Consider the following 27752-nt stretch of genomic DNA (forward strand, 5'->3'; position numbering starts at 1 on the left):
GTGTCTGTGGGAATTTGTCCCCATTAGTGAGGTCAGTTACTGATGCTGGAAGAGAAGACCTGGCTCACTATCTGTATTCCAATTCCTCCCAAAAGGTGATCAGTGGGAATGAGGTCAGGGCTCTGTGTAGGACACTCAAGTTCCTCCACACCAAACTGGTCAAATTATGTCTTTATGGAGCTGGCTTTGTACAGGGGGGGGGCACTCATGCTGGAACAGAATTGGGTCTTCACCAAAATTTTACCACAAATCTAGAAGAGCACAATTGTCTACAATGTCTTTGCATGGCGTAGAATTAACCACTTCAGCCCCGGAAGGTTTTACCCCCTTAATGACCAGAGAATTTTTTGAAATTTGGCACTGTGCTGCTTTAACTGACAATTGTGCGGTCGTGCGATGCTGTACACAAACAAAATGTACATTCCCACAAACAGAGTTTTCTTTTGGTGGAATTTGATCATCACTGGGATTTTTATTTTTTGTGATATAAATGAAAAAAGACCAAAAATTTGGAAAAAAAAAAAAGATATTTTCTTCCTTTTGTTAAAAAAAATATCCAATAAACTAAATTTTTTTCATACATTTAGGCCAAAATGTTTTCAGCCACATGTCTTTGGTTAAAAAAAAATATCAATAAGCTACAAACTAGAGCACATTTTCTGGTATTTAAGCAGCTTTTACTTTCTGCTTATCTCATTTCTTGACGTGCTAAAATGGAAGGGCGGTACAAACCCCAAAATTACCCGTTTTTGGAAAGTAGAAAGAATTTTCTGAAAGGCATGAGGAGCCCATTAGATATTTCATGTATTCTTCTACATATTTTTGGTAAAAAAAAATCGCAATAAGTATATATGAATTGGTTTTTCACAAAAGTTATAGCGTCTACAAAATAGGGGATAGATTTATGGCATTTTTACCATTATTTATTTTATTTCACTAGTAATGGTGATGATCTGCATTTTTTATCGGAACTGCAACATTGCGACGGACACTTTTGACACTTTTTTGGGACCATTGACATTTATACAGCGATCGGAGCTAAAAATAGCCACTGATTACTGTATAAATGTCACTGGTAGGGAAGGGGTTAACACTAGGGGGGCGATCAAGGGGTTTAAATGTGTTACCTAGGGAGTGATTCTAACTGTGGGGGGGATGTGACTGACTGGGGGAGGAGACCGATCGTTGTTCCTACTTAGTAAGAACACACAATCTGTCTCTACTACCCCTGACAGAACCGGGATTTGTCTGTTTACACACACACACAGATCCCCGTTATCCTTCTCTCAGTAGTGATCGCGGGAGCCCGGCAGACGTCGAGCCCACCGGGCACGTGCATCGGCTCTGGGGACACGCTGCGGGTGCACGCCTGCTATAGCAAATAGAAGGGGTTAAAACCTCACTAGTGTGCCAACAAAAAATCATCAGTCATTAAGCAGCAGCTTAATGTGAGATACACAACAAGTAGAATAGATAAGAGAGGCTGCGCTAGAATAGTCCCAAATGGTGAATGAGGACGATTGATTGAAAAACATGATGATATGTTTCAGTATTTGAAGATGGTGGGATAGAGCCTAAAGATAATGACACCACAGTGATCCACTCCAAGAAGTGCACCACCAACCATAAGAAAAACGTGCTTACCAGATAGCAAGCAAAACCAGGCATGCAGCTATATCCCAGCCAAGGCCTTTACTTGCACAGAAGATCTTAGGGATAAATAGCACTGGATAGATGGCTGCAATGATTTCTCACACACCGGCACCACTGTAAAGTCCGTGATCATCTAGTTCAGCAAAGGACCCAAAAAGATAGACCGACCACTGCGTAATACTGTCTAACTTTTTTTATTATAGAAAAAAGTATTACACTTACAGTTTGTATGTTTAAAATCGCAACAAACTCCCATCCTCCTAGTAAGACATTGCGGTGACATCAAAATATACCCTTCCCCACAAGCGTTTCGTCATATGTGACATCAATGACAACGTCGCATATGAGGAAACGCATCACATGCCTGGATTTTCGTGCTATCTGGTAAGCACATTTTTTTCTTATGGTGGCGGTGCACTTCTTGGAAGTGGATCACTGTGGTGCCATTATCGTAAGGATTTATCCCACCATCTTCAAATACTGAAACTTATCATCATTTTTTTAAAATCAATCATCCTGATTCACTATTTGGGACTATTCTAGCACAGCTTCTCTTATATATTCCACGCCTGCTATAGCATCTTAAAAAGCTGACGTGTGGCTACGGCAATTTGCGCAGCCGTGCCAACCTGCCGCAGGATAACTGCGGCGGCTGGTCGGCTAGCGGTTAATAAGAATATAACAGCAACTTTATTCTCAGTGATTGTTATTCGTACTTCAGAGAAAACTCAAATGTTAGCATTTTATTAAAATCTAGGATGGAAAAGTAGATGTATTTTTTGTATTAAATAAAAGAGATCTAAGCAATAAGTGTCATAAAAAAAATATCCACTGAATTCTTCTTGTCTGCAGATTGGGGGGTTTTCAGTGATAGATCAAATAATGGACGGGTCACCGATATCAGTCCCGATTTATAATCTTTTGGCACTCCAGTTAAATTTAAAAAGAAAAAGCTGCCAGAGAATGTTTTTTATTTGACTTACTGTATCCTGCTCATGCTTTTGCTTTCATGAACAATCAATGTAGGGGGGTTTCATTTAGTCCTTAACAGGGTGCCCCTATTATTGCCTCCCCAATCAACTGGCTAAGTGCTCCCATGTCCTCCAGTATCATGGAGTCGGAGACTTACTGCGGCACACCAGGCCCAGCAACCACCTTCCAACACTGGGAGCCTCAACCCTCCATGGCTGCTCCTTGTCCCTCAGCAGAGGTCAAATCATAATTCTCATTTGACCAGAAGAGGTAAACAATATTTGACCAATATAGAAAATACCCTAATACTGCTCTGATTCACTTACTAGTGTGTGGAGATGAGCCAAACACCCCTCGGTTCGGTTCTCAGCAGAACATGCAAACAGGCAAAAAATTAGTTTGAACACCGTTAAAGTCTATGGGACACGAACATGAAAAATCAAAAGTGCTAATTTTAAAGGCTTATATGCAAGTTATTGTCATGAAAAGTGTTTCGGGATCCGGGTCCTGCCCCAGGGGACATGTATGAATGCAAAAAAAGTTTTCAAAAAGTCTGATTTTTCGGGAGCAGTGATTTTAATAATGCTTAAAGTGAAACAATAAAAATGAAATATTCCTTTAAATATCATGCCTGGGGGGTGTCTATAGTATGCCTGTAAAGTGGCGCATTTTTCCCGTGTTTAGAACAATACCACAGCAAATTGACATTTCTAAAGGAAAAAAAGTAATTTAAAACTGATCGCAGCTATTAATGAATTGTGAGGTCTCGACAATATAGATGAACATCATTGAAAAAAACGCATATGTTCCCCCCCTTCGAGTCCATTACCAGGCCCTTTGGGTCTGGTATGGATATTAAGGGAAACCCCGCACCCAAATTAAAAAAAAATGGAGTGGGGGGGTCCCCAGGCACTATATACTCTAAACATCAGTATATATACTATACGGCCTGCCCTATATACTATGCAGAAAAATCGGGCCTTGGGTGGTGCTGGTGCCACAACACTGTAAGCCCTCACAGATTGGGCGCAGGAACGGGCCCTGCTGTGAAATATTATATCAACAATTGTAATTTCATGCCCCTGCTTAACAGGGGCAGAAAAATTGGGCCTTGGTTGGTGGTGGTGGTGGTGCCTAAACCAAAAATATTGTTGGAAGCTAGCATCATCAAGATTGAGGAGGAATAGGATAGTCAGCATAGACAGTCTTCAAGGGATCCCAGATCCATAGCAAATTCAATCAGTTACATCAGCATCAGGTGCTTGATAGCTGCTGATCCAAGACTGATATTTTTTTATAAATGTGAGCCTATCAACAGAGTCTGTGGACAGGCGCATTCTTTGATCCATTACAAACCCTCCAGCAGCACTGAATGTACATTCAGAAAGCACGCTGCATGCAGGACAGGCCAGCAGCTCAATTGTATATTGAGCAAGTTCTAGACAGTGGTCTATCCTCAAGACCCAGTAACCCAGTGGATGTTCTGTTGGAAAGGTCTCAAAAGTCAGTTTTTGCCTTTAGATATTCCTGCACCATGAAATGCAGATGCTGGCGATGGTTGCTTGAACCGATCAGACCTTGGCGCTGAGGACTGAAAAATTGTTTAAAGGCATCGGTCAGCCGGCCACCTTCTCCCCCACTCTTCCTCTGACTGAATGAAGCCTCAGCAACACGTTGTCCAGCACCAGGAAATTGTAACCTCCCAGGGTCTGGAAATGCATTGCACAAACTTTTCTTCAAGTTCTTTTGAAGATGTTTCATCCTCTGCTCCCTCTGCGAAGGCAGGATGAGTTCTGCAACCTTACCCTTGTAATGTGGATCAAGAAGGGTTGCCAGCCAGTCATGATCCCTCTCCTTGATACCATGAATCCAAGGGTCCTTTCGCAGGCTTTTGCAGAATCAGGGAGGCCATGCAGCGTAAGTTTGCAGAGGCATTCGATTGTGAGTCCTCTGGGTCACTGAGGATGACGTTGTCAGGAACTACCTACTCCCAACCACGTACAACTCCTTGGGTTTCTGGGGACTGAAAACCATCCCTTGAAGACTGCTGCTGAGTGTTATCCTCCACGTCCATGCTGACACAATCTTCCTCCTCCTCCTCTTCTTCCTGTGTGTTTGGCGGGCCCGCGGGAATGCTAACTGGATAAAGGGGGCCTTGAGAGGTAAGGAAGTCCTCCTCTTCCTCCCGCTGTTCTGCCTCAAGTGCCCTGCCCATTATTCCACGAAGCGTGTGCTCCAACAGGAAGATTGGAGGGACAGTGTCACTGATGCAGGCATTGTCGCTACTCACCATCCTTGTGGCCTCCTCAAATGGTGACAGGACAGTGCATACATCCTTGATCAGTAGCCACTGGCGTGGCGAAAATATGCCAAGCCCCCCTGGCCCTGTCCTGGTGCCACACTCACACAGGTACTCATTGATGGCCCTCTGCTGTGTGTGCAGCCGCTGCAGCATTGCCAACGTTGAGTTCCGCCTGTTGGGCATGTCACAAATGAGACGGTTGGTGGGCAGGTTGCACTCTCTTTGAATGTCAGCCAGCCATGCACTGGCATTGTATGACCGGCAGAAATGACCACAGACTTTTCAGTTTATCATAAAGTATATATTTGAAATCTAGCGCACTATTTGTTTTTATTCATTTTTATATGTGGTGCCAGAACACATTTTAAATAGCTGCAGCTGTTTTTCATTTATATAATTAGCCTTATTAAAATTTTTAGTTGTATTCATATCAGCGCTTTAGTAATCATATTTTATACCTTGTAAAGGTAGCCATGTCATCATCACTGTGCTGTGCATAGTTTGTACAGAGAGCAGAGCTGTGGGGGGGGGGGGGCAGAAGGCTCCACCCACTACAAGCTACCTGCAGAAAATGACAGGAGGGGGCAGGGACAAGACCAGTCACCCGATGCAAGGAGAGACCAGAGCTGTGGGAGGGGCCCAGCAGGCTCCACCCACTACAGAAAACTACAGGAGGGGCGGAGACACAACCAGTCACCTTACAAGTGAGAGAGCAGAGCTGTGGGAGGGGCCCAGCAGGCTCCACCCACTACAAAAAACTCATCAACTCGGTCTTGACCAGGTATGTGATGGGTACAAAGTATGTAATGCATACCATAGTATGTACAGTGGTCAGTAAAATGTAACATTCTACATGGTGTATAGGGTTCAGGGGTTAGGCGTATGCAATGTACAGCATAGCATATAGAGTGCAGGAGTCAGATGTATGTAACAAACAGCACAGGTTAGGGGTATATAACGTACAACACCCCATGTATAGAGCAGTATGTAATATTCTGTTTATATATAGGGGGTCAATGGGTAGTTGGAGAATAAATGTGTCATTGGGTTACTTACCTGAGTGATGAGAGCAGATCCTCCGTGTCCTGTGCTGCTGGCTCTGATTACCAAGTGAATTCAGTGACGGTACTATACAGGCATTGTAGGGTGGAGATCAGTCAGCCTGCAGAAATCTGGAGGTCAGTGACCCGGGACACTACAAAGGAAATCCGGGACTTGTGCTTCAGATAACCAGATCTACCGACACCCCTGACTCCCCTGGCAGTGTAGAAGAATTTGGGTGAACAGTACTGATTTCAGAGAAGGACGATTTGTTGTTTAATAAAAGTGTATTGTCTGGTGACAAACAACATGATGAGTACGGCTTGGAAAGGACAAACCTTAAAATAAATCATTTCAGTTTTTTTTTTCAAACTTATAAAATTGAAATGGGAATATTAAAAACAACCCAACAATGTCTTTTAATCAGTTCATAATACAAGTGGTTTGCATACACAGAGTCTCGTCTTTTGTACAAGACTGAAGGACTGTTGTGTGTTAACTATTAATTCTGGTCCCATTTTGGAACTTGCATAGTTTTTATTGCAATTTCTTCAGCACGGACTCTGATAAAACACATAAAATCCACTTTAATGATGGATTTAATTCTGTTCCGAATTTGTTTGGTTCTCAGGCCATACACAATAGGGTTAATTAGAGGTGGCAGCATCAGGTAGACATTGGCCAACAAGATGTGAATGTGAATTGGGATATCTTTCCCAAGGCGGTAGACCACTGAGGAGATGACAACAGGAACGTAGAGTGAAAGGATGGCACAAATATGAGATGCACATGTACTGAGGGCCTTATACCGGGCTTCTGTTGAGTCCAGTCGGAAAACAGCCTGAAGAATCAAGATGTAGGACAAGATGATGAGGCTCAAGTCTAGCCCCACAATAACCATGGCCACCGCAAGGCCATAGATACTGTTGAAGGTGGTATCAGTGCAGGCCAACCTGACAACAGCCATGTGCTCACAGTAGGAATGGTGGATGACATTGGTGGAACAGAAGGGCAGTCTTTTCATAAGGAATGGTAATGAAATTGTTAGTGCAACAGCTCTACCGATGGCCAACAGTCCAATGTTGGTAATGAGCAATTTTGTTAATATTGAATTATATCTTAAGGGCTGACAAATGGCAATATATCGATCAAAGGACATGGCTAGGAGTAGCGCAGACTCCGTTATAGTAAAGGTGTGGAGGAAGAACATTTGTGTGAGACAGGCCTCAAAGTAAATCTCGTGGATGCCGAACCAAAGGATCCCCAACATCTTGGGTGTGGTGGAGTTGAACAGGACCAGGTCAATAGCGGACAACATACAGAGAAAGAAGTACATGGGTTCATGGAGACTCCGGTCTATCTTAATGATGAAAAGAAGAGTAAAGTTTCCAATAACAGATGTCACATAGACTACGGTGAAGATGAAGGCAATGTAAAAGTAAGAGCGCTCCAGACCCGGGAAGCCTAATAGGATGAAATGGGTTGGAAACTGGTTTGAAGAGTTGGCTCCAGGCATGTCTTATCTTCAGTACATGGAAAAATTCTGGCTTCTGTCACAAACGGAAAACAATTGATAACTGTATAATTCTACATAGGTTTACATGAACGGCAGTAGAGAAAAGTAAACCCAAATTACTAAAGTGGTCTATTCTTCCACCCAAAATTTCCATGTTCTTTTCCCTTATTGTACATAGATCTGTTTCTGGCACCTTATAAAGGTGATATGTTTGTAGTTATATGATGGGTAAGGTGAGGAATTTAGTTAAAGGCTAAAGAGTAGGATGAGGTTAAGTCAATTAAACTGTCTATAGATATTTTCTGTGTAGGATGGACAGGGAACGGTCATATCAGGGACAGACACCAGAAAAGAAACCTCCAAATGGAGGAAGAACATTTGTTTAAGGCAGGCCTCAAAGTAAATCTTGTGGTCGTTGAGCCAAAGGATCTTGGACATTGTGGAGTTGGACAGGACCATGGTATCGTACATTGTTAGTGTGTGATTATGCAATCATTGCTTTTATTTCTGATATGTCACAGTGCAGTAAAGTTTTCTACTATTAAATTAGTGTCCGCCACCCATTGCTGTGATAAACGAGACACAGATTGAAGCTGTCCTTGTGGGCATGGCCTATATGTGTCCAACTGATTGTAGCAATCCAGGATTTACATAAAATGAAATGACTCATCTCACAACCCAACACTTGAAGGCCCGGTTATAATTTGAATATTGGCTGTGGGGAGCTCCTTAATACTGGTGTAATGCTACCCCCTGCAGGAGCCACTGGTAATAGCTACTTCATCCCTAATAGTACTGAGGCTTCCCACCATTACAAGCCCAATCGATGCACTCCAGCTCCAATAACACAGTCTAGGGGATATCTTTTTGAAATATATTGCTTAAAGAACTTTAAACCGGAGAGAGGTATTGGGGCATGAGATATTTCAAAATGCTGTACAATAACAAGAGGACACTCTTCTCTAGGCTTCCTCTCCAGGATTCTTCTGAGGACAGGGGAACGGCCGGTATTGTGAGATGCTATGCATGCTGTCTCACTGTCCACAGCTAGCATCAGAACGTATATCTCAAAAGCACACAGTCACCAAGGATCTCAAGTCAGGATCAGTACTCATGAGTCCCCAGGACAGCTACCTCCTTCCAGCTTTTTCCAGACACAGTCCAGCGAGGGAGACAATACTTCTCCCGACAAGATTCCTTATGGTGAAGTCTTAAAGCAAGCTCCTCATAAACATCACTTCAGGCCTTCAGCTCTGCCACAGATGAGACCTCAGAGAACAGCTACACGGTCCACAGGCTGCCTCAGGGGGCAGCAGCCCCAGAGGCTCTGGAACCCTCCCTGCTGAGGAAAGAACAATTTATCTGGGGCTTCTGCCTATTTACCACCTTCTCAACCACCTCCTGGATGCTCCTCTTCAGGCGATTGGCTGGCCATGAAAAATATTTAGGTTGGTCATTTGAATAGCCATCACTATGCTCTCGAGACAATCAAACTTCCAGCCTGTGAAACTCTGAGCAAACCAGAACAAGCAATCACTTGTCCCTTGACTACAGAAAAGAGTCTTCCCCCGGTTGCTATGGCAGACTGCTAGGGAGGGCACCAGAACATCGACCCCCTCACTACCAGAGGATCTGTCACCTCAACAAGTGCTACGCTTAATGACTGGTTGCTGTAGCTTGTTCCTTCACTTGGTTACTCATAGCATCTACACTCCTCTTCTTGCCAAGTTAACCCTCCATAGTAGTGTTACTTCATACCCCAAATGTTCTTTACAAACCCAGGTTCTATGAAATACGCAAGAACCAGCATGTGTCCTTTTACATAACTTCAGACCAGGCTTAGAATGGTTAAAATGCAGCACAAAATGAATAACGTCCTGTCCCTAATCCTAACTAAGACAGCATAGTGGATCAGACATACCTCCATGAGGTGAGAATCCATAAAGGCAAAGTCCATGATTCCAGGTATCTTCAGCGCCACACTTGTGCTCACAGTTGAGTCTACGTTCCACTGATACCTCCCATTCTCCAGCCAGCCAGCTCCCGATCTTAGCTGTCCCCCTTTTTATAAACTAGGTGGGCCTGCCAAAACCAAAGGCCTGGAAACTGAGACACAAAAGTTTAACCCTTTCCCTTGCCTGGGCCAGGTGCTAGATAACAAATTGCATATACGTTTCACCCTGCCTACACGCACACCAAATGTCTCCTACGTTCTACAGATCTGATAGAAGGAAAACAATTGCCATACCTGGAATTCTTCCAACCACCTCAATACCGGACACTTTCACCCCCTTTCAGTCCAGGACATTTTTCGGGACTGTCACACTTTGAATGACAATGTTCCTCCTACCGAGTATGGAGATACCACATGTGTCAGATTTTTTCACTGTCTGGACTAATTATATGCCAGACAATGTATCTTGTGTATCACACAAATCAAACAATTGTATCACAACAAATGTGCTATAATGGTTGCCTCCATACAAGTGATCAGGGAATATAGCTTTGTCACCTATAGCAGTCCCAGTTCCTAAAAGCAAAGCAAACCTAGCCTACTGGTATGTGACTGCCCCCAGGAATGCCATGTTCACTGGCCAGGTAGTACAGGAGGCTGAATAAAGGAAGAACAAAAGACTTCCTGTGGTTCCAGGAGTGCAGTTGTCTTCAGGAGATGGCTTGGACTGGTCTCTTGCAGGCACATAGTCAGTTGGATGCACAGATGGGTCAGTTCAGGTGCAGACAGAGACATGGTCGGCAAATAGGCAAAGGATTGGTCCAGGCAACAGGAAACAGGAAACAGGCAACAGGAAAAATGGTCAATAAATAAGGTTAGTACAGATGTGGTGGTGATCAGGAACACTGTTTCTGGCTACACTGGTCTGGTGACTCTGGGGCTGGTGTGGTGACAATCAGAGACACCATCGCTGGCTTACACTGGTGCGGTGACACTGCAACTGATGTAGTGGTGATAAGGAACACTGTTCCTGGCATAAACTGGCCTGGTAACACCGGGACTGGTGTGGCAGTGATCAGGGACACTGTAACTGGTGTCACTGTGATTAGGGACACTGTAACTGGTGTCACTGTGATTAGGGACACTGTAACTGGTGTCACTGTGATTACGGACATTGTGACTGGTGTGGCGGTGATTAGGGATACTGACTAGTGCATGTTTTAGAGAGTTGGAGAAGATGCCATAAGAGAGGGAGAGATTAAAGATGTGGGTTAGAGAATGTAGGGTAGAGTCAGAAGATGACCGTAGTATTTGCGAGGAAACAGGGTCCATGGGACAGGTGATTAGGTGGGCATTAGAAATAAGTTTAGCAACCTCGTCTATAGCAGCAGAGTAGAATAAGGGGAGTATTGATTGTACCTGTTGACATGGGGTGTTAAGTGGGGGAGATATCTGTAAAGTGGAGATTTCATCACAAATTTAATCAATCTTATGTTTAAAGTGATTGGCGATCTCTTGTGCAGTGAGTGAGTTAGTGGGTGGAGGCAAAGGAGGACGAAATAGAGAGTTAAAGGTAGAAAAGAGTTGACGGGGACTGGATGAGAAGGTATTAATGAGAGTGATAAAATTGGTCTACTTGGCAGTGTGGAGGCAATTGTATTTTTGGAGGGCAGATTTATATTGATTGAAGTCTTTGTGAGACTTGGTCTTACTCCACAGACGCTCAAGAGCGAGGCTATGTTTTTTAACACTTCTGGTGTCATCTGTTTGCCAGGGTTGTAGGGGTTGGGGCCTAAATCTGTGCGTAGTGAGGGGGGCGAGCTCATCCAGGGATCTATTGTAGAGAGAAGTGGCTAGGTTGGGGCAGGACAGGGGTAAGATTTTGTCATAGAGGTGGTCAGTAGCAGAATAGAGAAGAGAAGGGTTGAAGTGGCCAAGGTTTCTACGGGTGATTGTTTGGCGATTGGGGGGAAAGGTGGTGGAAGACAGGGAGCAAGTGAAACTAATAAGGTGGTGATCAGAGAGAGGAAATGGATTGTTGGAGAGGTTGCATGGAGTGCATAGGTAGGAGAATACAAGGTCAAGGGTGTCGCATCAGAGTGAGTAGAAACTTGTACCCATTGTTTCAGGTCAAAGGTTAGACTAAGAAGTTTAGAAGTGGCAGAAGTGTTTGTCTTAACAGGGATGTTAAAGTCGCCGAGAATGACTGTGGGAATTTCAGAAGAAAGAAAATAGGGTAGTCAGGCAGAAAAGTCATCAAGGAAAGTTGATACCAGTCCAGGGGGCCGGTAAATCACAGCAATTCTTAAGGAAATTAAAAAAAAAAATACAGTGAGTTTTAAATGATGAGAGGGACATAGAGGGAGGAGAGTGAAGAACCAGGAAGGTGCTCTGTGTGGATAAAAGGATTCCCACTCCACCTCTCTTGAGGTCCCATTGGGTCTGGGGGAGTGAGTCCAGAGAAGGCCACCATGGGAGAAGGAAGCAGGAGAAGGAGTGTCGTATTCATGAAGCCAGGTTTGGGTGACAGCAAGTAAATTAAAGGAGTTAGTGACAAAGAGGTCATGAACAGCGGTGAGTTTATTACAGACAGAGAGGGCATTCCAGAGGGCACAGGAGAAGGGGAGGCTGGTTTTGGGAAGAAGAGGAATGGAAACGAAATTGCGTAGTTTACTAATGATGCCAAAGGTTACAGGGTGATGGGTGCATTGGGTAAAGTTAAATAAGGGAGGCCCAGGGTTTGGGGATATATCTCTAGAGGTTAGGAGAAGCAGAAGGGTGAGGGAGGTAATATGAGAGTGGGATTTATATGAAGGGGTTTTATTAGCATGTGGGATTGAGGTGATGAGTGATGGGTGAAGGAAAGAGAGTTTAAGGAGAGAGGCTGCAACTGGAAAAGGAGAGGTATAGAACGCATGTTACAGAGAGGAAGGAGAGCTGAAGGAAAAACCTGCAGTCTGGTGATTTGTAAAGTAGTTTGCTGTAGATGTTCACTTGCAAAACACTGAAGTGCAAGAGAAGAACCCCACTTCTTTGGAAGAACCCCAGTATATGTCCCCTTGGTATGTGTCCCCTTGGTATGTGTCCCCAATAAAGGTGCTCTTGTTTTATACTGTGATGGGTGTGGATGGAATTTGCCTAACAATCAATCAGGAGTAAGGCCCCTTTCACACTTGTGCAACCTGAAAGTCACATGACTTTGCCACGATTTCCCCACAATGTTGCTGCGACTTTGACGTGACTTGAAGCAATGCCTGTGTAATCTTGGGGTCTATGAACCTCAAGTCGCATCAAAGTCAGACCAAAGTAGTGCAGTGACTACTTTGAAGTCGCACAGATATGAATGGTAGTCCAAAGTCACAGAACAAGTCGCACAAGTGTGAAAAGGGGCCTTAATATCAGGCACACAGCTGACACATCAAACTTTTCACACCACAATCAAACTGCAAGCGGACCGCAAGGCCAGAGTTGTAAAAATAATGATCAGGGCCATAATTTGGGTAATATTTAAAACAAAACAAACATCACAATAATGTGAACAGAGTTATAGGTGGATGGGAATAGCAGGAATATAAATGTAGGTTTACCTGTGAAGAGAGAGAAGAGATGTTCAGATGGTCAAGAGCAGAAGTGACACTTATTTAATGAACCCCACTTCTTTGGAGGAACCCCAGTATGCATCCCCTTGGTATGTGTCCCCCCCCGGTTATTGTGAAGTTAACCAGCGCATACAGACACCGCTAATTGAATCCCATCATCAATGTGTCAAACATCTCTGGATATGAAAGAATGAAACTAAAGCAGAATTATTACATTCTGGATATTAATGGCAAAATGAAAATGGTTACAAGATACACAGATAAGATGGAAGTGACTGTATCCCATGTATGATGTATGTACAGTGTGGTGTCTGTATAATGTCTGTATAATGTCTGTATAATGTCTGTATAATGTCTGTATGGTGTCTGTATAATGTCTGTATAATGTATGTATGGTGTCTGTAAAATGTCTGTATGGTGTCTGTATGGTGTCTGTATAATGTCTGTATAATGTCCGTATAATGGTGTCTGTATAATGTCTGTATGGTGTCTGTATAATGTCTGTATGGTGTCTGTATAATGTCTGTATGCTGTCTGTGTGTGTGTGTGTCTCTGGTATGTGGCCTTCTCTATCTGTTGCCCTGTGCGCACAACCATGACATTATTTGTTGCTCTTGACTGTCTTACCTAAGTTTTATGTGTTGATCTTATCTTGGCCTCTTGCTATTCTGACTTTTGAAGCAAAAAGTCCACTTTGATTGTTAGGCATTCTTATGCCGCGTACACACGGTCGGACTTTTCGTCTACAAAAGTCCAACGGACGCCGACGGACTAAAGCTGGCTGGTAATCCGATCGTGTGTGGGCTTCTCCGGACTTTCAGCAGACTTTTTCAGCCTCAAATCCGACGGACTTTAGATTTGAAACATGCTTCAAATCTTTACGTCGTAACTACGACGGACCCCGAAATCCGCTCGTCTGTGTGCTAGTCCGACGGACAAAAACCCATGCTAGGGCAGCTATTGGCTACTGGCTATGAACTTCCTTATTTTAGTCCGGTGTACGTCATCACGTACGAATCCGTCGGACTTTTGTGTGGTCGTGTGTAGGCAAGTCCGCTCGTTAGAAAGTCTGCTGCAAGTCCGCCGAAAGTCCGCCGGAAGTCTGTCGGACAGGCTGTCGGACTTTTGTAGACGAAAAGTCCGACCGTGTGTACGCGGCATTATAGTCATTTATGATTAATTAACGAACCTCAACCCCACCCTTATAACAGTATATATTTGAGCATCCTTAAGGGGTGAGCACATTGCAGGGGCTTCTTTCTCTAAGTGATTCTTTCTACAAGTGATATGCACTTCAATCTCTGCACTTCAGCGATTGCACGAAGCAAACAAATACAGCAATCTGCACTGGAAAGCACCTAACAGACTGCAGGTGACCCGTCTCTCTAATAGGCTCTCCTTCCGCTCTGTAACATGCACTCTCTACCACTGCTTCTGACACTCCTCTCCTCTCTCCTCAAACTCTCTTACCTTCACCCCCCTCTCCACCCGCCTGCTTATACATATCACCCTGCCTTCTGTCTTCTCCCTACTACTGCTCCTACCAACTCTCGCTCATTCTACATCCATACACTGATAAAACCTCCAGTACTCTGAGACATTCCCCTTCACATAAATCACAGTCCCACATTACCTCCCTCACCCTCCTGCTTCTCCTAATCTCTGGTGACATATCCCCAAACCCTGGGCCACCATCATCTGTCTTTGCCCATTGCTCCCATCCCCCTACACCCTCTGGCAGGAGCCGTAACCCACAGAACTTGGCCTCTATTCCTCTTTCCAAAACCAGCCCCCCCTTTTCCTGTACCCTGTGGAATGCACGTTCTGTCTGCAACAAACTCACCGCCCTTCACGACCTCTTTATCACAAATTCCTTTAACCTACTTGCCATTTCTGAAACCTGGCTTCATGAATCAGATACTGCTTCTCCTGCTTCCCTCTCCCATGGGGGCCTTCTCTGGACTCACTCCTGCAGACCAAGTGGACGGAAGGGAGGTGGAGTGGGAATCCTTCTAGCCCCATGCAGCACCTATCAGGTACTTCACCCACCCCCCTCTCTGACACACTCCTCTTTTGAGGCACATTGCATTCGTCTTTTTTCTCCCATTTCTCTAAGAATTGCTGTCATCTCCCGGCCCCCTGGACCAGTATCAGCCTTTCTTGATGACTTCTCTGCCTGGCTACCCTACTTTCTCTCTTCTGAAATCCCCACAATTATTCTAGGGGACTTCAACATCCCTGTCAACACTAACACTACTATTACTTCTAAACTTCTCAGCCTAACCTCATCGATTGACCTGAAGCAATGGATACAGGCTCCTACCCACTCCAACGGCAACACCCTTGACCTTGCCTTCTCCTATCTGTGCACTCCGTGCAACCTTTCCAACAATCCACTCCCACTCTCTGATCACCACCTTATTAGTTTTGCTCTCTCCTTGTCTTCCACCTCTTCTCCCTCCAACCGCCTAACAATTACACGTAGAAACCTTCGCCACCTCAACCCTTCTCTTCTCTACTCTGCTACTGATCACCTCTATGACAAAATCTCACCTCTGTCCTGCCCCAACCTAGCTACTTTCATCTACAACAGCTCACTGTCTTCCTCCCTAGACAAGCTTGCCCCCCTCACTACACGCAGAATTAGGCCCCGACTGCTACAACCCTGGTAAACAGATGACACCAGAAGTCTCAGAAAACGTAGCCGCGCTCTTGAGCGCCTGTGGCATAAGACTAAGACCCAGGAAGACTTCACACAATATAAATCCGCCCTCCTAAAATACTATTCCTGCCTTCACACTGCCAAGCAGACCTACTTTATCACACTCATTAACACCTTCTCATCCAGTCCACGTCAACTCTTCTCTACCTTCAACACTCTACTCTGTCCTCCGCTGCCTCCACCCACCAACTCACTCACTGCCCAGGAGATTGCCAATCACTTCAAAACTAAGATTGATACAATTCATGAGGAGATCACCAATGCGCAAAAACCTCCCCCATGCAACACCCCATGTCCACAGACACAATCATTACTTCCCTCATTCAACCCTGCTACTATTACTGAGGTTGCTAAACTTTTATCTAGCACTCATCTAACCACTTGCCCCCTGGATCCTGTTCCCTCGCAAATGCTACGCTCACCCTCTGACTCGATTCTACGCTCTCTAACTCACATTTTCAACCTCTCCCTCTCCTGTGGCATCTTCCCAAACTCTCTAAAACATGCGCTAGTCACCCCCATACTAAAAAAGCCCTCACTGGATCCCACCAATCTCAACAACTTACGTCCCATCTCCTTACTCTCCTTCTCCTTCAAACTTCTTGAAAGACTGGTCTACAACCGACTAAGCGACCATCTGACCATGAATAAACTTCTTGATCCCCTTCAGTCCGGTTTTCGCCCTCAACACTCCACGGAAACTGCTCTCCCTCAACTCTCAAATGATCTACTAATATCTAAAGCCAATGGACACTATTCTGTACTACTTCTCCTGGATCTCTCTGCTGCCTTTGACACAGTGGACCACCCCCTCCTCCTCAAAAAACTCCACTCCTTCGGTTTCCGTGACTGTACTCTTCGCTGGTTCTCATCCTACCTATCACACCGCTCCTTCAGTGTCACTTACAACTCTACTTCCTCCTCTCCTCTTCCTTTTTCCGTTGGGGTCCCCCAAGGTTCTGTTCTTGGACCTCTCCTTTTCTCAATCTACACCACCTCCTTGGGTCAGTTGATTGCCTCCCACGGCTTTCAATATCATCTCTACGCTGATGACACCCAAATCTATCTCTCCACCCCCCAGCTCTCTCCATCTGTCTCCTCACGTATCACCAACTTACTAGCAGACATATCAGCCTGGATGTCACATAACTTTCTCAAACTCAACCTATCCAAAACCGAGCTCATGATATTTCCTCCCTCAGGTGCCACTTCCCCTGATTTCCCTGTCAAGATCAACGGCTCAACTATCAACCCATCTCCCCACGCCAAGGTCCTAGGTGTAATCCTGGACTCTGAACTAACCTTTCGACCCCACATTCTATCACTATCCAAAGCTTGCTGCCTCAGTCTTCGCAACATCTCCAAGATACGCCCCTTCCTAACCAATGACACCACAAAGCTTCTAATCCACTCTCTGGTCATCTCCCGCCTCGATTACTGCAACTCCCTCCTCATTGGTTTACCTCTAAATAGGCTATCCCCACTTCAGTCCATCATGAATGATGCTGCCAGGCTCATCCACCACACAAACCGCTCAGCGTCTGCCACACCCCTCTGCTAATCTCTCCATTGGCTGCCACTCAATCACCGAATTAAATTCAAGATACTAACTATAACTTACAAAGCCATCCACATCCTGGCCCCCAGCTACATCTCCAACCTAGTCACCAAAATACCAACCTAATCGTTCTCTTCGCTCCTCCCAAGACCTCCTGCTCTCAAACTCCCTTGTCACCTCATCCCATGCTCGCCTTCAGGACTTCTCCAGAGCCTCCCCCATCCTCTGGAATGCTCTACCCCAATCCGTCCGATTTTCTCCTACTTTATCCACGTTCAGACGATCCCTGAAAACTCATCTCTTCAGAGAAGCCTATCTGGCCCCCACCTAACAACTGTACATTTATCTTCTCAATCAGCACATCACCCATAGTTATTACCTCTTGTATCTTTTGACCTTCCCTCTTAGATTGTAAGCTCTAAGGAGCAGGGCCCTCTGATTCCTACTGTATCAAATTGTATTGTATTTGTACTTTCTACCCTCAAGTTGTAAAGCGCTACGTAAACTGTTGGCGCTATATAAATCCTGTATAATAATAATAATAATAATAATAATAATAATAATAATGTCTGTATGGTGTCTGTATAATGTCTGTATAGTGTCTGTATGGTGTCTGTATAATGTCTGTATGGTGTCTGTATGGTGTCTGTATAATGTCTGCATAATGTCTGTATGGTGTCTGTATAATGTCTGTATAATGTCTGTATGGTGTCTGTATAATGTCTGTATAATGTCTGTGTAATGTCTGTATGGTGTCTGTATAATGTCTGTATAATGTCTGTATAATGTCTGTATAATGTCTGTATGGTGTCTGTATAATGTCTGTATAATGTCTGTATAATATCTGTATGATGTTTGTATAATGTCTGTATGGTGTCTGTATAATGTCTGTATAGTGTCTGTATAATGTCTGTATGGTGTCTGTATAATGTCTGTATGATGTCTGTATAATGTCTGTATGGTGTCTGTATGGTGTCTGTATAATGTCTGTATGATGTCTGTATGGTGTCTGCATAATGTCTGTATAATGTCTGTATAATGACTGTATAATATCTGTATGGTGTCTGTATAATGTCTGTATAATGTCTGTATGATGTCTGTATAATGTCTGTATGGTGTCTGTATAATGTCTGTATGGTGTCTGTATGGTGTCTGTATAATGTCTGTATAATATCTGTATGGTGTCTGTATAATGTCTGTATAATGTCTGTATGATGTCTGTATAATGTCTGTATGGTGTCTGTATAATGTCTGTATAGTGTCTGTATAATGTCTGTATGGTGTCTGTATAATGTCTGTATGATGTCTGTATAATGTCTGTATGGTGTCTGTATGGTGTCTGTATAATGTCTGTATGATGTCTGTATAATGTCTGTATAATGTCTGTATAATGTCTGTATAATGTCTGTATGGTGTCTGTATAATGTCTGTATGATGTCTGTATAATGTCTGTATGGTGTCTGTATAATGTCTGTATAGTGTCTGTATAATGTCTGTATGGTGTCTGTATAATGTCTGTATAATGTCTGTATGGTGTCTGTATGGTGTCTGTATAATGTCTGTATGGTGTCTGTATAATGTCTGTATGGTGTCTGTATAATGTCTGTATGGTGTCTGTATGGTGTCTGTATGGTGTCTGTATAATGTCTGTATAATGTCTGTATGGTGTCTGTATAATGTCTGTATAATGTCTGTATGGTGTCTGTATAATGTCTGTATAATGTCTGTATAATGTCTGTATGGTGTCTGTATAATGTCTGTATGGTGTCTGTATAATGTCTGTATAATGTCTGTATGGTGTATGTATAATGTCTGTATGGTGTCTGTATGGTGTATGTATAATGTCTGTATAATGTCTGTATGGTGTCTGTATAATGTCTGTATGGTGTCTGTATAATGTCTGTATAATGTCTGTATGGTGTCTGTATAATGTCTGTATGGTGTCTGTATAATGTCTGTATGGTGTCTGTATAATGTCTGTATAATGTCTGTATAATGTCTGTATGGTGTCTGTATAATGTCTGTATAATGTCTGTATGGTGTCTGTATAATGTCTGTATAATGTCTGTATGGTGTATGTATAATGTCTGTATGGTGTCTGTATAATGTCTGTATGGTGTCTGTATAATGTCTGTATAATGTCTGTATAGTGTCATTAGGGTGTCTGTATGATTTCTGTATGGTGTCTGTATATTGTCTGTATAATGTCTGCATGATGTCTGTATAATGTCTGTATGGTGTCTGTATAATGTCTGTATAATGTCTGTATAGTGTCATTAGGGTGTCTGTATGATTTCTGTATGGTGTCTGTATATTGTCTGTATAATGTCTGCATGATTTCTGTATAATGTCTGTATGATGTCTGTATGGTGTCTGTATAATGTCTGTATGGTGTCTGTATGGTGTCTGTATGGTGTCTGTATAATGTCTGTATGGTGTCTGTATAATGTCTGTATGGTGTCTGTATGGTGTCTGTATAATGTCTGTATGGTGTCTGTATATTGTCTGTATGATGTCTGCATGATGTCTGTATAATGTCTGTATAATGTCTGTATAATGTCTGTATAATGTCTGTATGGTGTCTGTATAATGTCTGTATGGTGTCTGTATATTGTCTGTATGATGTCTGCATGATGTCTGTATAATGTCTGTATGGTGTCTGTATGGTGTCTGTATGGTGTCTGTATAATGTCTGTATGGTGTCTGTATAATGTCTGTATGGTGTCTGTATAATGTCTGTATAATGTCTGTATGGTGTCTGTATAATGTCTGTATGATGTCTGTATGGTGTCTGTATAATGTCTGTATGGTGTCTGTATGGTGTCTGTATGGTGTCTGTATAATGTCTGTATGGTGTCTGTATAATGTCTGTATGGTGTCATTATGGTGCGGTGTGGTGTCTATATGGTGGTATTAGATATCTGCACCCTCCTGTCCCATGTATGGTGTCTGTATAATGTCTGTATGGTGTCTGTATAATGTCTGTATAATGTCTGTATGGTGTCTGTATAATGTCTGTATGATGTCTGTATGGTGTCTGTATAATGTCTGTATGGTGTCATTATGGTGCGGTGTGGTGTCTATATGGTGGTATTAGATATCTGCACCCTCCTGTCCCATGTAGGAAGCTCGCTCACCTGTATCAGATCCCGGGGCAGACAGTGCTGAGGCCGCAATAAGTCTGAAGCTGATCTCAGGAAAGTCTTTATAGGTGAGCCGGGACATCTTAATGACACCTCCGGGATTTATAAGGTGACATGGAAGCAATTAATATCTGTCACTGGGGATGTAAAGTCAATCACGTTCTGGATTATGAATCTTCGGAAACATACAATCCTTGTCTTCCCAAAAATGATTAAAATATTTCCAAAATAACAAAAACAGAAATTATACCCCTCTCTTTTTTTTTACATTAACCCTTCTAGATACCCAGATGACACTTGGCCATCATTTTCAAATATGCTCACTGAAGAAAGTCAACTGGGATGAGCAACTTATATAAACTAATTGGAGAACCCCAGGAACCCGCTCCTGTAATGCAATCAGCTATTCTCCGATATCTACCATTCCATTGACATATTTTTTTGTGTGAACTGTGTCAAATGAACACAATGGTAATATTAGATGGAGTATATATGCGTTCAGACTATTGTGGATTTTCTGGCCAAGGAAAGTGTGGGTGAGTTCCCTCAGCCAGGGGAAGAGTGGGTGGGTTTCCTAGTCAGGAGAAGAGTCATTGGGATCCCTGTCCAGGAGAAGAGTGGGTGGGTTCCCTTGCCAGGGGAGAAGTTGGTCGGTTCCCTAGTCAGGTGAAGAGTGTGTTGGTTCCCTGACCACGTGAAGAGTGGGTGGGTTGACTGTCCAGGATGAGAGTTGGTCGGTCCCTAGCCAGGAAGTGGGTGGGTTTATTAGTGGGTGGGTGGGTTTCCTAGTCAGGAGAAGAGTCAGTGGGATCCCTGTCCAGGAGAAGAGTCGGTGGGTTCTCTAGCCTGGGGAAGAGTGGGTCGGGTCCCTAGTCAGGTGAAGAGTGTGTGGGTTCCCTGACCACGTGAAGAGTTTGTGGTTTCCCTGACCAGTTGAAAAGTTAGTGGGTTCCCTGGCCAGGGAGAAAGTAGTGGTTTCCCTGACCAGGGGACATGTGGGTGGGTTCCCTTGCCAGAAGAAGTGTGGGTGGGTTCCCTGTCCAGGGGAAGAGTGGGTGGGTTCTCTCAGCAGGGAAAGTGTGGGTGGTTTCCCTGACCTGTTTAAGAGAGCATGGTTTCCCTGGCCAGAGGAAGTGTGGGTGAGTTCATTGGCCACCACTCCTTGGCAGGTTTAGGAAATGAGGACGTGTCCAGGTATGTGAAATGTGAGGGGGGCCCCTCAGGGAGAAGAGATTTTGATTTTTTTCTGATTGTACCCCTGTGAGGGAGAGACTTCCCATAATGCATTCCCCAGATAATATTGGGTGAGTAAGGATACTTTTAAACAGACATTTGACTGAAGACAAGTTTTTGTACTCCTGTACTTTTTGTGTGCCACAAAGGTGTATCTGACCTGCTTTTCTGAAGAAGTGTGTCCCTCACTATCTGATGTTGATTTTTCGCTGTATTTATTAAACTAAATGTAAAGTTCCCCCATGGTATTTTGCCATTTCTCTCCTGTGCTCATAGGGTAACTCCAATTTCATGAGAAAAAAATATAACAAAACTATAATGTAGCATAAAAAGCTATACGAGTCATTTTGATATATATATATATTAGTTACTTTACCTTTTAAAACAGAAGCTGTTGTCATTTTCTGTAAATTTTAATGTAATGTGGCAACCTGGAGATGTTCTATGTACGGTTGGTGTATGGCATGCTCCCATAAATGTAATTTCCTGCTCTTGTGATTGGCTCACTGTGTTTCCCAGAAGTCCACACTAAGATACAAGTCAAATATTAGATATTCCCTGCAATAAGAATTTCAGTTTTGGTAAGCTAATGTTGAAATTATGTTCAACCAGATAAATTGTAGGAGCAGTGTAAGAGGATGATGAAGTAGTAAGCTTCTTACTAACTGACTGGTCCTCTTAGCGTCCACTGCAGAAGGAGGGATAGCAGTGTGATACACTAAATGTGACACGGATACCTGTAATCGATTAAAACAGGAAAACATCTTCCCCGTGTTTCTGAATGGTAGTCAGCAACCATTTTCCCATGATCATAGTATGGCTCAAAGTGGGCCATATACTGAGTGATGGCTTGTCTGATCATTCAGGAAATGGAGAGAGAGGTCTGTGGGTGAGTGCTCATGTAATCACTGAAGAGATGAAGTGGAAGGTCTCTGGGTGGGTAAGTGCTCATATAATCACTCAGGAGATGGAGTGAGGTCTTTGAATGCATTAGTTATCATCTTATTAAGCGAAAGATGGAGTGTAAGGACAATAATTGGGTGAGTACTCATTTAGCCTGCTCCTCTGATCATTCAGGAGATGGAGTGAGCGGTCTATGATGGGGTCAGTGCTTGTCTGATCTCTCACAAGATGGAGTGAGAGGTGTGGGAAAGAATAGCTTAGAGCTTGTCTTATAAATCAGGAGATGGAGTAGGAGGTCTTGGTGTGGGTGAGTACTTGTCTTATAAATCAGGAGATGGAGTAGGAGGTCTTGGTGTGGGTGAATACTTGTCTTATAAATCAGGAGATGGAGTAGGAGGTCTTGGTGTGGGTGAATACTTGTCTTATAAATCAGGAGATGGAGTAGGAGGTCTTGGTGTGGGTGAATACTTGTCTTATAAATCAGGAGATGGAGTAGGAGGTCTTGGTGTGGGTGAGTACTTGTCTTATAAATCACGAGATGAAGTAGGAGGTCTTGGTGTGGGTGAATACTTGTCTTATAAATCAGGAGATGGAGTAGGAAGTCTTGGTGTGGGTGAATACTTGTCTTATAAATCAGGAGATGGAGTAGGAGGTCTTGGTGTGGGTGAATACTTGTCTTATAAATCAGGAGATGGAGTAGGGGGTCTTGGTGTGGGTGAATACTTGTCTTATAAATCAGGAGATGGAGTAGGGGGTCTTGGTGTGGGTGAATACTTGTCTTATAAATCAGGAGATGGAGTAGGAGGTCTTGGTGTGGGTGAATACTTGTCTTATAAATCAGGAGATGGAGTAGGAGGTCTTGGTGTGGGTGAATACTTGTCTTATAAATCAGGAGATGGAGTAGGAGGTCTTGGTGTGGGTGAATACTTGTCTTATAAATCAGGAGATGGAGTAGGAGGTCTTGGTGTTGGTGAATACTTGTCTTATAAATCAGGAGATGGAGTAGGAGGTCTTGGTGTGGGTGAATACTTGTCTTATAAATCAGGAGATGGAGTAGGGGGTCTTGGTGTGGGTGAATACTTGTCTTATAAATCAGGAGATGGAGTAGGAGGTCTTGGTGTGGGTGAATACTTGTCTTATAAATCAGGAGATGGAGTAGGAGGTCTTGGTGTGGGTGAATACTTGTCTTATAAATCAGGAGATGGAGTAGGGGGTCTTGGTGTGGGTGAATACTTGTCTTATAAATCAGGAGATGGAGTAGGAGGTCTTGGTGTGGGTGAATACTTGTCTTATAAATCAGGAGATGGAGTAGGAGGTCTTGGTGTGGGTGAATACTTGTCTTATAAATCAGGAGATGGAGTAGGAGGTCTTGGTGTGGGTGAATACTTGTCTTATAAATCAGGAGATGGAGTAGGGGGTCTTGGTGTGGGTGAATACTTGTCTTATAAATCAGGAGATGGAGTAGGAGGTCTTGGTGTGGGTGAATACTTGTCTTATAAATCAGGAGATGGAGTAGGAGGTCTTGGTGTGGGTGAATACTTGTCTTATAAATCAGGAGATGGAGTAGGAGGTCTTGGTGTGGGTGAATACTTGTCTTATAAATCAGGAGATGGAGTAGGAGGTCTTGGTGTGGGTGAATACTTGTCTTATAAATCAGGAGATGGAGTAGGAGGTCTTGGTGTGGGTGAATACTTGTCTTATAAATCAGGAGATGGAGTAGGAGGTCTTGGTGTGGGTGAATACTTGTCTTATAAATCAGGAGATGGAGTAGGAGGTCTTGGTGTGGGTGAATACTTGTCTTATAAATCAGGAGATGGAGTAGGGGGTCTTGGTGTGGGTGAATACTTGTCTTATAAATCAGGAGATGGAGTAGGTCTTGGTGTGGGTGAATACTTGTCTTATAAATCAGGAGATGGAGTAGGAGGTCTTGGTGTGGGTGAATACTTGTCTTATAAATCAGGAGATGGAGTAGGAGGTCTTGGTGTGGGTGAATACTTGTCTTATAAATCAGGAGATGGAGTAGGAGGTCTTGGTGTGGGTGAATACTTGTCTTATAAATCAGGAGATGGAGTAGGAGGTCTTGGTGTGGGTGAATACTTGTCTTATAAATCAGGAGATGGAGTAGGAGGTCTTGGTGTGGGTGAATACTTGTCTTATAAATCAGGAGATGGAGTAGGAGGTCTTGGTGTGGGTGAATACTTGTCTTATAAATCAGGAGATGGAGTAGGAGGTCTTGGTGTGGGTGAATACTTGTCTTATAAATCAGGAGATGGAGTAGGGGGTCTTGGTGTGGGTGAATACTTGTCTTATAAATCAGGAGATGGAGTAGGTCTTGGTGTGGGTGAATACTTGTCTTATAAATCAGGAGATGGAGTAGGAGGTCTTGGTGTGGGTGAATACTTGTCTTATAAATCAGGAGATGGAGTAGGAGGTCTTGGTGTGGGTGAATACTTGTCTTATAAATCAGGAGATGAAGTAGGAGGTCTTGGTGTGGGTGAATACTTGTCTTATAAATCACAAGATGAAGTAGGAGGTCTTGGTGTGGGTGAATACTTGTCTTATAAATCAGGAGATGGAGTAGGAGGTCTTGGTGTGGGTGAATACTTGTCTTATAAATCAGGAGATGGAGTAGGAGGTCTTGGTGTGGGTGAATACTTGTCTTATAAATCAGGAGATGGAGTAGGGGGTCTTGGTGTGGGTGAATACTTGTCTTATAAATCAGGAGATGGAGTAGGAGGTCTTGGTGTGGGTGAATACTTGTCTTATAAATCAGGAGATGGAATAGGGGGTCTTGGTGTGGGTGAATACTTGTCTTATAAATCAGGAGATGGAGTAGGAGGTCTTGGTGTGGGTGAATACTTGTCTTATAAATCAGGAGATGGAGTAGGAAGTCTTGGTGTGGGTGAATACTTGTCTTATAAATCAGGAGATGGAGTAGGAGGTCTTGGTGTGGGTGAATACTTGTCTTATAAATCAGGAGATGGAGTAGGAGGTCTTGGTGTGGGTGAATACTTGTCTTATAAATCAGGAGATGGAGTAGGGGGTCTTGGTGTGGGTGAATACTTGTCTTATAAATCAGGAGATGGAGTAGGAGGTCTTGGTGTGGGTGAATACTTGTCTTATAAATCAGGAGATGGAGTAGGAGGTCTTGGTGTGGGTGAATACTTGTCTTATAAATCAGGAGATGGAGTAGGAGGTCTTGGTGTGGGTGAATACTTGTCTTATAAATCAGGAGATGGAGTAGGAGGTCTTGGTGTGGGTGAATACTTGTCTTATAAATCAGGAGATGGAGTAGGAGGTCTTGGTGTGGGTGAATACTTGTCTTATAAATCAGGAGATGGAGTAGGAGGTCTTGGTGTGGGTGAATACTTGTCTTATAAATCAGGAGATGGAGTAGGAGGTCTTGGTGTGGGTGAATACTTGTCTTATAAATCAGGAGATGGAGTAGGAGGTCTTGGTGTGGGTGAATACTTGTCTTATAAATCAGGAGATGGAGTAGGAGGTCTTGGTGTGGGTGAATACTTGTCTTATAAATCAGGAGATGGAGTAGGAGGTCTTGGTGTGGGTGAATACTTGTCTTATAAATCAGGAGATGGAGTAGGAGGTCTTGGTGTGGGTGAATACTTGTCTTATAAATCAGGAGATGGAGTAGGAGGTCTTGGTGTGGGTGAATACTTGTCTTATAAATCAGGAGATGGAGTAGGAGGTCTTGGTGTGGGTGAATACACCATATATATATATATATATATATATATATATATATATATATATATATATATATATATATATATATATATGTATATACACTGCGCATGCGTGAAACTCCGCCCGCCCCTGACATTCTTTCTAGTCTAGCAGGTGCGTGCTAATTACAGCAACAAGGAGGAGGAAAGCCCGGAGCCTGAAACGTCCCGATCCCGGAGGAGACGATTTAAGGCCTCAAATATGTCCTCTGGGGAGATGTTGGAGATGGCCGACTATGAGATGGCCGACTATGGGAAGTATGGACCTTACCCCAACCCCAATGTCAGAAAGGCCAAGATAATGGCGAAAGTAGTCAAGAGTCTGCACCGGAATTTTGGGGTAAGGCGATCCAAGGATCAACTGAGGAAGCGGTGGTTGGACCTCAAATTAAGGGAGCATGATCAGTATAGTAGGATCAGGAGAGTGCTGCAAAAAAGTAAGTAGTTGTCCTGTGTTCCTATTCGTTATTTTTAGAACATTTGTGCTGCTCCATGTGCTTTTCTTAACTGTTGTACAGTTTAAAATGGCAACTTTCATGTTCATGGGCACATTGTTCATTCGTTCGGCACAGAAAACACCATGTTTTGTCCAGATAGTTACATAGTTACATAGTAGGTGAGGTTGAAAAAAGACACAAGTCCATCAAGTCCAACCTATGTGTGTGATTATGTGTCAGTATTACCTTACATATCCCTGTATGTTGCGGTCGTTCAGGTGCTTATCTAATAGTTTCTTGAAGCTATCAATGCTCCCCGCTGAGACCACCGCCTGTGGAAGGGAATTCCACATCCTTACCGCTCCTACAGTAAAGAACCCTCTACGTAGTTTAAGGTTAAACCTCTTTTCTTCTAATTGTAATGAGTGGCCCCGAGTCTTATTAAACTCTCTTCTGCGAAAAAGTTTTATCCCTATTGTGGGGTCACCAGTCCGGTATTTGTAAATTGAAATCATATCCCCACTCAAGCGTCTCTTCTCCAGAGAGAATAAGTTCAACGCTCGCAACCTTTCCTCATAACTAAGATCCTCCAGACCCTTTATTAGCTTTGTTGCCCTTCTTTGTACTCGCTCCATTTCCAGTACATCCTTCCTGAGGACTGGTGCCCAGAACTGGACAGCAGTTCTAAACATTTTTTCAGGCATACTTCTGTTAAATAATTTGTGTGGTCTAGATGGGTTTGGAACTAAAATGTAATGCAAACTAGATTCTGTGTAAGGAGAGGACACTCAGCAGCTGTTTACACATCTGGACGCTGTAGCACTAGTGTGGGACACAAGAACACCCTTTTTATTAGGGGACCCACACAGGTGCTCCAGTGTATACTATAGGGGTGTCTCCATCTGTGAAGCTTGGACAAGACAGGTAAGTATTCAAGCTTGACAAAGGACAAAAATATTTCTTCATCTTGGAACGC

At 43.5% G+C, this 27752-nt stretch overlaps 2 protein-coding genes and 1 pseudogene across 2 annotated transcripts in view; 1 reads left to right on the forward strand and 2 right to left on the reverse strand.

Annotated features, from left to right (window-relative positions):
• Nucleotides 1–27752, reverse strand: part of LOC141126579 (uncharacterized) — a 927381-nt gene that overhangs the window by 751850 nt on the left and 147779 nt on the right. The gene's annotated exons all lie outside the window — the stretch shown is intronic.
• LOC141126578 (uncharacterized) overlaps nucleotides 1–27752 on the forward strand; it is a 1610887-nt pseudogene that overhangs the window by 431323 nt on the left and 1151812 nt on the right.
• On the reverse strand, nucleotides 6471–7484 carry LOC141129559 (olfactory receptor 52K2-like). The gene has a single exon (XM_073617655.1). It carries the CDS (start codon nucleotides 7482–7484, stop codon nucleotides 6471–6473), a length of 1014 nt encoding a protein of 337 aa, XP_073473756.1.

This window comes from Aquarana catesbeiana, linkage group LG02 (genome assembly GCF_042186555.1).
Source record: "Aquarana catesbeiana isolate 2022-GZ linkage group LG02, ASM4218655v1, whole genome shotgun sequence".
NCBI classification, from domain to species: Eukaryota; Metazoa; Chordata; class Amphibia; order Anura; family Ranidae; genus Aquarana; species Aquarana catesbeiana.

Bases quoted from the DNA above. Each gene is read 5' to 3' on its own strand.
- LOC141129559 (XM_073617655.1), bottom strand. From the start codon at position 7,484: ATGCCTGGAGCCAACTCTTCAAACCAGTTTCCAACCCATTTCATCCTA.